The sequence below is a fragment of the Microcaecilia unicolor genome, chromosome 6, assembly GCF_901765095.1.
Source record: "Microcaecilia unicolor chromosome 6, aMicUni1.1, whole genome shotgun sequence".
Lineage (NCBI taxonomy): Eukaryota > Metazoa > Chordata > Amphibia > Gymnophiona > Siphonopidae > Microcaecilia > Microcaecilia unicolor.
Window position 1 is genome coordinate 258,335,664 of NC_044036.1, and position 12,992 is coordinate 258,348,655.

Below are 12,992 nucleotides of genomic sequence, written 5' to 3' on the forward strand. Positions count from 1 at the left end.
CCTTGCCTGCTCTGGCCAGTCCAGGGATCTCTTCTGCGTCCTGCCTCTTGATGTAACTTACTGTTTCCTTGTAGGCAGGACGCAACAGAGACAGCCTGTATTAATCAGTGCCCGCTACAGCCCCTGAGCAACAACACAGACACTGCTGTGTAGCTGACACCAACCGGCGCCTATTTTATAAAAGTCTGTTCCCCCTGAGATCAAAACCTGGCTACGCCTCTGTTGTGCAGTACGTATCTTCCCAGCAACTGTCTCTAATATTCAGTCCATTTCCTCAGCCAGTCACCACAGACCTAAGGTCTTTGCTCTCCCATCACAAATTTGCTCTATAGTAGAAAATAATACTTGTTTGTAGTGGATATATATGCAGTAGTCACAAGCCTAGTCTAATTGCTGTTTGAGCTGGATTGTGGTTTTTATTTTTATTTTTTTACAAACCTATATTCATTGTTTTATGATATCTCTATCAGTCTGGGACTCAGTAGGATCATCTTGTATTTCGGGAATGTGTCCTTGTTCCCCGCCCCCAAATAAGGCCTTTTAAAGCTTTTGTTATCAGTTTTACTTCCTCTTTAATTGTTTTTGCTCCTTTTCTGAGGTTTAATGCTCTATTTGGTTTCAAGCTATTAAGTAACTTCACCCTTGCAGGGCTTCACTTCCTGGACACACACAGAGATACATGCCACATGCTTCTCTCTACTCAGAAGATGGCTGGGTCAGATGCTTTATTTTTTCTCCTGTCCTCAATGCCAGTTCTCTCCTGGCCTTTGTTTGTTGCTGGTAATCAAAGATGGTGCACTGAGGTATGTGAGGTCTGAAAATAAATTCTTTACACGTTCTGTGTCTTTGAAAACTAAGCTTCTCAGCATGTAGGTTAGAAGTGAGAATGTGGTCTATGAAAGGAAAAACAGAGTTTCTTTCACAAACAGAGCTGAGAATTTTTGCACAAAGATAGTGGGTATTGAAAGATCTCTCAAAGAGACAGTGAATGCTGAACAGCCAGTAGATGCTGAGGGGTCTCTCTCATAGACTGTGAATGCTGAAGGTTTTATCACAGACAGTGGATGCTGCTGAGGGGTCTCTCACATGGACAGTGAATGCTGACTCTCTCACAGTCAGTGAAGGTTGAGGGGTCTCATCAGTGGCGTAGGAAGGGGGGCGGGAGGGGCGGTCCGCCCCGGGTGCACGCGCTCAGGGGGTGCCGGCCCCGCTGGTTCCCTGCTCTCTCTGCCTCGGAACAGGCTACTTCCTGTTCCGGTGCAGAGAGAGCAGGGAACCAGCGGGGCCGACGCAGCTCCGAGTGACGTGTACTCGGGGCGGATCGGCCCTCCCGCAGGTAAGAATGCGGTCCGGGGGGGGGGGGGTTGCGCCGCAGAGGGGGGGGGGTCGGACCGTGCTGTACCCGGGGGGGGGGGGGGTACGCAGCGGCGACCCGCCCAGGGTGCCGTTAGCCCTCGCTACAGCACTGGGTCTCACACAGGCAATGAGCTTTGAAGGATCTCTCACACAAAGAATGAATGCTGAGGGGTCTCACCAAGAAAATGGGTGTTGAGAGGTCTTTCAGACAAACAGTGAACGCTGAGGGGTTTCTCACACAGACAGTGGTCTCTTGTTCAAATGGTGGGTATTGAGAGGTCTAAAGGATAGAGACAGCTGGTGTAGAGAGGTCTCTCACTTGGGCACTGAGGAATGAGGTATCTTACAAACAGGCAAAAAAGGTTGGAAGGCCTTGCTCATAGAAAGTGAAAATTGATAATGAGTGCTCCTGGGTCTCAGAGACAGTGAGAGCTGAGGAATCTCACATGCAGTGAAAACAGAAGGGTCTAATATTCTACCAGAAAGAAGTGATATATTTTGTCACCATCGACCAGTGAGTACAGAGCATTTCACCCAGACATACCAAAGACTCTCGTAGTGAGTGAGATGTGGTAGTAAGTCACTGAGTGTAAGCACAGGTGCTGATTTTTATTAAGCTCACAGGAAAAGCTCGGTTTTGTAGCTTTCTCATCTGAAACTTCAGGGAATCTAATAATTTATTAGAACTAGGAAATCTGTTTGCCAAGCAGTATCCGGGGTTGGGCAGAAGGCATTTACTGACGGTAGAAACACACAACATTTTCCACTGTTGCTTTGCCTTAAAGCAGAGCTCCCCAAACTGCCCTGGGGATCTTCCATTTAGTAAAGCTTTCAGGATATCCAGAATGAATGTGCAAGAGAGAAATTTGCTTACATGGCAGACAGTATCTGTAAATTTGCGTCATGCCTATTTGGTGTGACTATCCTGGCTTGGGAATCTTTAGAGCTTTTTTGAGAAGTCCTGGCTAAAAAAACAAATGTACAACACTTTCAAACTAGTAGCTTTATTTCCTTAGTCAGTTTTATTATCCTGTTTTCTTATAAAGAGTCTCTCTGGAGGCAAGTATAACCAGACAGTTGCTGTAACAGTTACCATGCAGTAAAATCAACCATGCTGTAAAATACCATATTACGATAGTAACATAGTAGATGACGGCAGGTAAGCTCCTTTGAGCAGGGACCGTCCTTCCTTGTTAATTTGCACTGTGCTGCGTAACCCTAGTAGCGCTCTAGAAATGTTAAGTAGTAAGTATAAAGACCTGCACGGTCCATCCAGTCTGCCCTACAAGATAAATACATAGTGATGATGTGATACTACATATGTATACTTGATCCTGATTTGTCCTTGCACAGACCATAGGAGTAGATCATAGAAGTCTGTCTGGCAGTGGTCTTGTTCTCCAACTTATGAAGTTCTCATCGAAGCCCCACTCCAGCCCATCCAAATCTATCCAGCCATGATTAGGGCACAGACTGTAGAAGTCTGCTCAGCACTGGCCTATCTGTTCAACCATGATCAGAGTTCAGACCGTAAAAGTTTGCCCAGCACTGACTGTGTCTTCCAACTACTGAAGCTGACTATGTCCAGCCATGATCATGGGACAAACCATAGAAGTCTGCCCAGCATTAACTTTGCTTCTCAGTTACAGATGTTGCCATTTAATCACCACTAAATTGTTTGGTTCCATGCCTTTCATGCAGGATTCCTTTGTGTTTATCCTACACATTTTTAAATTCTGTTACCATTTTCATTTTCACCACCTCCCATGGGAGGGCATTCCAGGTATTTACCACCCTCTCTGTGAGAAAGTACTTCCTGACATTTTTCCTGAGTCAGTGTACCACCTTCCAATCTCTGGAATAGGTTTGTTTGTAAAAACCTTTCAAATATTTGAATGCCTGTATCATATCACCCCTGTCTCTCCTTTCCTCCAGAATATACATCTTCAGGTCATCAAGTCTCTTCTCATATGTCTTATGGCACAAACCCCATACCATTTTCGTTGCTTTTCTCTGAACCACTTTAATTCTTTTTACATCCTTAGATACGGCCTCCAAAGCTGAACACAATATTCCAAGTGGGGCCTCACCAACGACTTGTACAAGGGCATCAACACCTCCTTTTTTCTTCTGGTTATACCCCTCTCTTTGCAGCCTAGAATCGTTGTGGCTGTGGCCACCGCTTTGTCACATTGTTTTATCACCTTGAGATCCATTTCCCCAAGGTCCCTCTCCTGAGCTGTGCTTATCAATCTCCTCCTATTTAGTACATCTCCCTTGGATTTCTGCACACCAAGTGCATCACTCTGCACTTCTTTGCATTAAATTTTAACTGCCAGACCTTTGAATATTCTTCCAACTTTTGGAGATCTCTTCTCATGGTTTCTACTCCCTTTGGGGTATCCACTCTATTGGCTATCTATGTGTCATCCGCAAAAAGCAAACTTTCTCTTCTAATCTTTCGGCAGTGTCACTCACAAATATATTGAACAATATTGGCCCCAGTACTGACCCCTGAGGCACTCCACTACTCACCTTCCTTACCTTTGAGCAGATTCCATTTACTACCACACTCTGTCGTCTGTCAGTCAACCAGTTTCCAATCCAGTTCACCACTTTGGGTGCTAAGTTCAGCCCTCTCATCTTATTCAGGAGTCTTCTGTAAGGAGCCGTATCAAAGGCTTTGCTGAAATCCAAGTAGATTATATCTAATGCATGTCGTTTATCCAGTTCAGATTCATTTGGTAGGATTTTCCTTTGGTAAATATATGTTGCCTTGGATCCTGCAACCCGCTGGAGTCTAGAAAGCTAACTATCTTTTCCATCAGCAGCATTATTTTTTCTACCACCGACATGAGGGCTACCAGCCTATAGTTTCCCACTTCTCTGTCCATCCACTCGTCTCCAATCGTGCAGAACCTCTCCTGTCTCTAAAGATCTATTAAATAAATCCTTAAGAGGTCCAGCTAGGATTTCTCTGAGCTCCCTCAGAATACTGGGATGTATCTCATCTGGCCATGTAGCTTTGTTCATTTTCAGATTTCCAAGTTGTTAATAAATGCTTTCTTCTATGAACGGTGCAATATCCACTCCATTCACAGATATACCCTCTGCAGCTGACCACGGTTCTTCTCCGGGATTTTCTTCTGTGATCACTAAACAGCAGTATTTATTTAGTGACAAATGCGGGGTGGGACAGGATTGGAGCAGAATTGGAGTAGAATCTGGACAGAAATTAGGTATGATAGTTGATGATAGTTATCATGCAATTACATACCATGTGATATCTATCCTGATTTCTGATAGCATGGCTGCACTTAACACCACATCAAGAGGTTGCATTAGGTGCTGCCACGTTACTGATAGCAGCCAAGATCTTCCTGATAGTATCCCCTCCAGAATCAGGGTTCCTGAGATAAACCCCCAAATTTAGCCTTTCCCATGATAAGTACCCCAATCCAGACACTTCATGATAAGATCCTCAAATCCAGGCACCCTCAAGGTAAGCTCCGGATTCAGATCTTTGAAGGCAAGCTCTCTCAATATAAGCACCTCCCCCAAATATAAGCCAAACCCTACCCTAACCCTCTCCTCACTCCTGACTCCCTGGGACTCACTCAGGGGTTCCCCTGCTAGTCTAGTTGTACTAGAGCAGGAGGGTTGCCTTCTATTTCTGCCCTGAGCTTCTAGTGTGTAAAATGGTGGTTGTGACTCCTAGTAATAGTCATGTGGTAGTACCATTAGGTGGCATCCTGCTATGTAAGGAATGATTGCCTTTATATGGAAAGGCAGCCTCTAGCAGTAGTCTTTCAGTGTTACAAGCAGGATTCACCCTTCATTGTATGTATAATCACTCATATGGCAGGATGATCCCCACAGTATTGCAAGACTAATGTTGGGAGTCATAGCTGCTATTTTGTACCCCAATGTCTTTGGAAAGGAGTGGAGAGGGACCACTCCTGCCATAGTCCACTAGACTTCCAAGGAGACCCATGGGTGTTTCCCAGGTGATCAAGTGTGAGGAGAGGCTCAGGGTTGTTTGTAATTGGTGCCATGCTTTGTTTAGAAGTGAGTGGGTGACACTGAAGGTTTCTGTGATTTAGCTACTCCTCCCCCAAATGTTGGCACTATCAGTGACTGCCTAATTTTTATAATGGAAGAGCCATTCCCATCTGGCAAGACCTGATTCTATTGAAACCATGCTGCCTCGGGTCCTGTATCCATTGGAGTCCAAAAACTACTATTCTCTGTTTTAAAAGCATTTCCGTTAATTTACTTAACACAAAAGTCAGACTTATTGGACTTACTTCCACTTTTGTGGATAGGGACCACATCTACTCTCCTCCATTCCTCCGGGACCACTCTCAACTCCAGAGAAGCACTGAAAAGGTCAGCCAATGGAGACGCTAGAACTTCCCTAAGTTCCCTCAGTATCCTCGGATGTTTGCCATCTGGCTCCATCGCTTTTTCCACCTTTAGTTTAGCCAGTTCCTCATGAACACAGTCCTCTGAAAGTCATTCAGGGACTACCACCCCTCCATTCCCGCTTGTGTTTGTCTTCCATGTCCTGAGTCTCCAAACATCTTTATGCAAAAACATGTTTTCAAGAGTGTTTTATTCCTGTGAGACCCTTCAGCATGTAAATAAATAGGAAATTGATTCAAAAGAATGGGGGGCAGCAACAAGAAAGTGCTATCCTGTTAGACCCCAGATGAGCTCTATGGGAAGTGCCAGGATAGCCACCTATGGACTTCCAAGGACCTTATTGATCTCCCTGAAACATATGTAGCCAAAGATGATGGAGTGCTCTCATGGAGGGATTAATCAGTTAGTGTAAGATTTTTAAATTCAAGCCTATACTTAACATGTACATTATCTTTCACAAATGCAGATTACAAAATCCAATTATAAAGCAAGCCATCATGTCAAAACAGTCCAATAGAAACAAATTTTATGCTGGTGTTTGGAGCCTTTATTTATTTAAGCATTTATATACCGCCTAGACCTAAGTGGTTTACAGTTTCTTATGGGTACTGGAATGTTGGAATCATTTTCTGTACTCATTTGACTTGCCGTTTTTTTTCGGAGAACCATATGTTCTCTGAATTTGTCTGTTACTTTAACCCTGTTTGTATTCATTTTTAGCCTACTTTGCTAAGGGAAGGAGGTTTATTCAATATTCTTGTGTATCCATGTGTGTGTCTGTCACTAATATCTTTGCTATTCAATGTTTTACTCTAAACTCTGGGCTGTAGAAAGCTATAATTGCATCCTGTGTGACTCACCCATTATAGCAGCCCAACCCCCAACCCCCTTAGAGCATCCATCCCCCTCTGAAGCAACACCAACTACCCCCCAAGTGTATCCACCCCTCCCAAAAGCCTTTCAAACACATCCATCCCTCTTCTGCAGCCCCCCCCCCCCTCAGAATAACTCCCATCCTGAAGACTCCAAAGTGCATCCACCCCCTCCCAAGGACCCCCTTGTAGTCCCCAGGCATACCTGAAGGATGCCCTAGTGATCTAACATATGGTGGGCAGCATTCCTTCCCAGTTGCTGCTGCCTGTGCTGCTCTGGGTTCAAAATTACAACTGCAATTTTGGCTACTGCTAGAGGCCACAGTTGCCATTTTGAATCTAGAGCTGGCAAGGGCAGCAGAGACTTGAGATCACAGACCACCAAGGTATCCTTTGGGCATGTCTGGGGTGACCTGTGAAGAGGTAGAGGTCCTCAGGAGGTGTGGATGCTCTTTGGGATGGTGGATTCTTCTAGCAGTAGGGGTTTTCAGGAAGGGATGGATGCAGTTGGGGAAGTGTTGGGAGGGGTGTATGTGGTGGACCCTCACCTCTGTGAGGGGACTATAAAAGAATACCTACAGATAGCGCTCCTGCCTCCATTGCACCCTGTGCAGCTTCTCTGACCACACATACCTCACTACAGTCCTGCCGAACCACATACTCAGAGCCATCATGGGGGGAACATGAGAATTCTGATAAAGGAACTCTCACAAATGTATTCCTTTATCCAACCCTTAATAAGGCTTTGATGTTGCATGCCTTTTGCATTCAAATCGCAACCAATGTTTCCATCATGTCAGGGCATCCACGAGGCTCATGAAGGGGTGTTTTTGAGGGGCTCTGTGCATTCCAGAAATGTGCATGCATATTTATGCCTTCTAATAGCTTTTTGCCAATTATAGCATTTGATAACATTTTGGTTTTCCCTTTGATCGACAAAATTCTCAAGAGATGCCAGGGAAGGATGAGAATTCTAGCACAGGGATTTTATTTTCAAGCAACATATCCCATGAATATGCACACACAATTGTCACTCTATAGTAAGTGTTCAGACTTTGCATCTGATCTACACTAGCTTTTCAGGACATGTCTTCAGTTCCTTTTGAGGCAGTATCTCCAGTCAATTTTGAGCCTACCATGGCAGTAATGAACCTCACACCTAGGCTAGGGTATGTAGAGTATGATCTCAGTCTCTCAAATTTATTGCCAGTTGAGGACCTTCTCTCTCTCCACACTATTCTCAGAATAACCACTTGCCATTAACACTTCTTTTATCAATACAGTTACTGACATTCTTCCTCCTTTACTACTATGTCTGGCTTTCTTGCATCCAGCTTTTTATTGGATGGAATGGGAATGCCTCAAGTGTTCATAATCTCTTCATTCTCCAGAATTCTCTTCAGGCTCTTTAATGTTTCCAGTAATGAGATATGTCACCTTATTGTGCCTTTCTGTGCCATTAGTTCTATGTGGAACTTTGAGGTGTGAGAGGAAAACTTAGAACTACTATTTAAAGAAACGATTAGTCATGAATATTTCATAACCTAGGAAGTGGAAAAAGGAAGACAATGATTTTCCTATTCAAGCCCACAAAAAAAGGAAAGAGAAGTTTAATCAAAAAACAAAGACAGGGAGGACAAATTTTCTCTAGCTTCAGTGCCATTCTCAGTAACATAATATAAAATGCTTCTGCTTTACATAACTGCTACAGAACACAGACATACACACTGCATATTTCTACTGTAAATACTGTATCTTGGAATCTGACACAGAGCAATTGGAGAAGAAGTAAGGCAAAACCACCTTTTAGAATTTGCAATGAGAACGTTCAATTTCTGAGCTTTGCTTTATTCCTATAGAAGGGTCAGAAGGGCAGGAAGCCTTCCCCTTTTGCATTGTTAGTTCTGGTGCGGGTCAACCATTAGGTAAGACTGGAAGGTGCCTAGAACAACAGCTTCTTAGGGGCAGCAAAAAGCAGCAGCACAAATTCAAAGAACCATTAGTACAAGCTTAAAGTTCCATTTTTGTATGTATTTGTGTGACGATCATGATTGTTGAGATTAATTATCAAAATCTTGGCGGGAGGGAGAGGGGGAGGGTAAGAGTTTTTTCTGTTCTGAATTATCCAGATAATTATTGCTACTATCTAGATAAGTTCTGGAACCGCTCTGACTCTGGCCCGGCACTAACCTCATAGCATCAAGAGGCTTTGAAAGGATATTCAAAGGCTCTATCTGGATTGTGCCTCTGAATATTCAAGTCAGCAATATTTATATGATAGCAGGTGCTTTTGAACCATAGGAGAGTGGCAAAGCAAAAACAGACACATTGGGCCTGATATTCAGCTAGTGGCAGGCAGCGCTTTTGCTGTCTACGTCCGGCATTAAACCCTCATATTTAGTGCCCGGCTGTTTCCAGTGACCAGCATTGAATATCCAGGTTTATTTTGGCCCCTAAAAATTTAACCAGCTATGCTGATATTCAGCGTGAATCAGTTAAGTTTTTAGCAGTCAAAGATAGGCCTATTTAAGTACCCGATTTTGACTCCTCAATATAGTTGGAGAGGCGGTGAATATCCACGCCTAACTGGCTATATTGCACAATATAGCCAGTTAGTGGCTAGCCGCTAACTGGGATATTCAGTGGGAGATATCTGGTTATCTCCCACTGAATATTCACATTTAGGTGCTTAAACCCTATTTAACCAGCCAGGAGCTGTTCCTGGCCAGTTAGTGTTGAATATCGGGGAGAGGGGGATTACTTTTCATTATAGGATAGGCTCTGAATAGACACCATCAAGGCACTTAAAGATAGATTCACAGTTATAGATTTGCCTCGTGGTTATTTAGTAAATGATGGTAGATCAAGACTCATTGGCCCACACAGTCTGCCCAGTTATTACTATCTGAACTGCAATGAAATATTTCCGTTTCCAGTTGTAGAGGATTGACTGTGCAGGATATCACTCCTTATCTTTGTTAATTTTCATTTTCTTCTTCACTGGCTCTCTACCAGCCTAGAAAAATGACCATATAAGATCCAACATCTACCACCTTCCCCCAATGTCCCCATCAAAGAACTCCCATCCTTAATGAGGCTGCTGTCTAAATATCTGTCTTCTAGGACCTTATAACCTTGCTGGAGAGTACTCAGCATCACCAGTCTGCTGACCACTGTTCCTTTTAAGGTTCTGTTCCTCAAGCAGCTGCACAGACCAAACCAATACTATGCAGACTTGAATATGGCTGAACACCACTAACACACTATGCCATGCTGCTGCCACTTTCCCCTGTCTTTGCTGGCCCTGCAGCATATTCAAAACTTCTGAATTTGCATTTCCTGTATGCAGACCTTGCATGTCATAAGATCACCACAGAGAAGTGGTTCTCAACCCAGCCCTCAGAATACACCTAGCAAGTCAGGTTTTCAGGATATCCAGAATGAATATGCATGAGGTAGATTTCCATACTAAAAGTAGTGCATGCAAATTTATATCATGCATATCCATTGTAGAAATCCTGAAAACCTGATTGGATGGGTGTGTCTTGAAGACTGGGATGAGAACCCCTGGCATAGAAGTAGCACCGACCCACAAGTTCTGAACATGCTCATAGGGCAGATAAAGACATGGAAGAGTGGCAGAAGAGTGGCAGTGGTTTTGGCACAAGCTCTTGCAATGCCCAGGTATTTGCAAAAGGATGGAAAAATGTGCAGGAGAGGAACAAACAGATGCAAAATGGAAATGCTAGGAATGTGAAGGGGGGGGGGGGTTATCATACCAAAAATAATAATTTATCTTATCCGACCATTTAACATAAGTACGTAAGTACATAAGATTTGCCATGCTGGGACAGACCAAAGGTCCATCAAGCCCAGCATCCTGTTTCCAACAGTGGCCAATCCAGGCCACAAATACCAGGCAAGATCCCGAAAAAGTTCAATACATTTTATGCTGCTTATCCCAGAAATAGCAGTGGATTTTCCTCAAGTCAATTTAATAATGGTCTATGGACTTTTCCTTTAGGAAGCTGACTAGACCTTTTTTTAAACCCCGCTAACCGCCTTTACAACATTCTCTGGCAATGAATTCCAGAGTTTAATTACACATTGATTGAAGAAAAATTGTCTCCGATTCGTATTAAATTTACTGCTTTGTAGCTTCATCGCATGCCCCTAGTCTTAGTATTTTTGGAAAGTATAAACAAGTGATTCATGTCTACCTGCTCCACTCCACTCACTATTTTATAGACCTCAGCCGCCTTTTCTCCAAGCTGAAGAGCCCTAGATGCTTCAGCCTTTGCTCATAGGGAATTCGTCCCATCCCCTTTTTCATTTTCGTTGCCCTTCACTGTACTTTTTCTAATTCCACTATATCATGTAAAAATTGTAAATAAATATAGCATAATGTCAAATCATAAATAAATATAGTATTCATGGAGCATACAGTGCAATTACTGATCTTTTAGGTGTTTTTTTTGCACTACTGGATGCATGTAGCAATGTACAATGGTGATTATACTAAGGTACAATATATCCCTGAAGAGCTTACAATCTAACGGACAGATGATCAAAAGCCCCCCCAGGAGAAACTCCCTTATATGGTGTGAAGCCCCACCCAGAACATCCCAGGATACACTGGGCAGGGCTGGGCGCCACCATTTTGCAGGCGGCCTCGAAGGAAGAGGAGGGAGGCAGGCTACCTCCCTCCTCCAACTCAAGGTAGGGGGTAGGGGGCAGGGGGTAGGGGGATTGACACTGGACCACCAGGGACCCCTTGCTAATGCTGGGGAGTTAGGAGGGGCTGGAGACCCACTGGATCTCCAGCCCTCCCTGAACTGTGTCGGGGGGACTGGGGGGGGGGGGGAGCGGTCGCCACTGGGTCACCAGGGACTTTTTAGAAATGCTGAGGGGAGTTAGGGGGAGCTGGAGACCCACTGGATCTCCAGCCCTCCTTGAACCTGGGTGGGTTATTGGGGGGACTGGATGTCCGCCGGACCTCCAGCCCCCTGTCGCTGGAGGGGGTTGTCGGTTCCTGGGGGGTTGCTTCATTGAGGGGAATGGGGCCCTCTAGCATGCAAATGCATGCTGAACAGAGCTCACCATTCCTCTCCAATGGTCTGCAAACCCTAACACCAGCTCAGAGCTGGTGTAGGGCTTGCCGCAGCCAGCAACCCAAATCTTTGGCGTGCTGGTCGCTGATCATTGGAGATGAATAGGTTTAACATGCATTTGTATGCTATTTGCACTAATAACCCTGTTTTACATGCATTTGCATGCTAGTTGCATTCAAAGCCCATGAGCACGTTGTTTCACAAGCTCAGGGACTCTGATCATGGGGCGGTACCAAATGCAGGTGCTACTATGGCGCTAACAGCCTCTAGCACCGGTGTTTGCTTTTGATCATCCATATGTAAGTGGTACCCGAGGCAATGAGTGAAAGTGTAACCCTATGGGTTAAATTATAAAAGATTACCTGGCTCCTTCTAGATCTGGTGTAGACACAGTGAACAGCAGTGCAGTGAAACTGAGTAGTCTGTGTGCATGCGCTGAGTGTTCCGCATACTGATGGAACTTTTAGGAGAGTGACAAACAGCTCAGGCTGGCAGTTGGGAGGGAGCTGTATTGGTGAGAACATGTTACTAGGATAAGACTGGAAGAAAGTTGATGCTGGAGATCATCACCTGAAAGAAAAGGCGCCCACCGTTCAAGAGAGCCAGAGAGAAAACAAAGAGAACAGCTAAGTGACTGAAACTATTTTAAAAAAGTGCACATAAGAGAAAATAGTAAAGGAAACCTGAACAATAAGTGAGAGATAACTAAAGAAGAAAAAAAGAGTAGAGGAAAACTTACATGTTGGGATCCTTGGGGGTCTCCGGGGGTCTGAGGGACAGGAGAGGGGAGACTTTGAAGAGTCTGGTGTTTTGCGGAATTGAATGTACCTAAATGATTTATGTAACTAATATTTATACTTATCTGAGGATGCTCTCAATGTTTCTAGAGACTAAACTGATTTGTGTTGCAAACCTGTAATTGAAATACATACCGTGTTTCCCCGAAAATAAGACACTGTCTTATATTAAATTTTGCTCCCCAAGACCTGCTAGGTCTTATTTTCAGGGGAGGCCTTATTTTTCGGGGAAACATCGGGGTCACTCCCCCCCCCCCCCGAGATCGCTGGCTCCCCTCCTCGATCGGTGGCTCCCCCTGCCCTCAGTCGCTCCCGGAAGTAACTAACCTCTTAAATGCTTCCTTTCACCATTCATCTTCGCACTCGCCGCAAGCAGCAGGGCAGGCCACTCCTTCCTTCCGTGTCCCGCCCTCGCCTGACGTAACGTAACG

At 44.5% G+C, this 12,992-nt stretch overlaps 1 protein-coding gene across 1 annotated transcript in view; it reads left to right on the forward strand.

The window, feature by feature from the left end:
• The first annotated feature begins 705 nt into the window (after positions 1-705).
• The window catches only part of TLR4 (toll like receptor 4), a 34,592-nt gene continuing 22,305 nt past the window's right edge, over positions 706-12,992 (forward strand). The window contains exon 1 of the mRNA XM_030206823.1: positions 706-803. Coding sequence (XP_030062683.1) covers positions 708-803 — 96 coding nt within the window. The 5' untranslated portion in view covers positions 706-707. The remainder of the gene's footprint in view (positions 804-12,992) is intronic.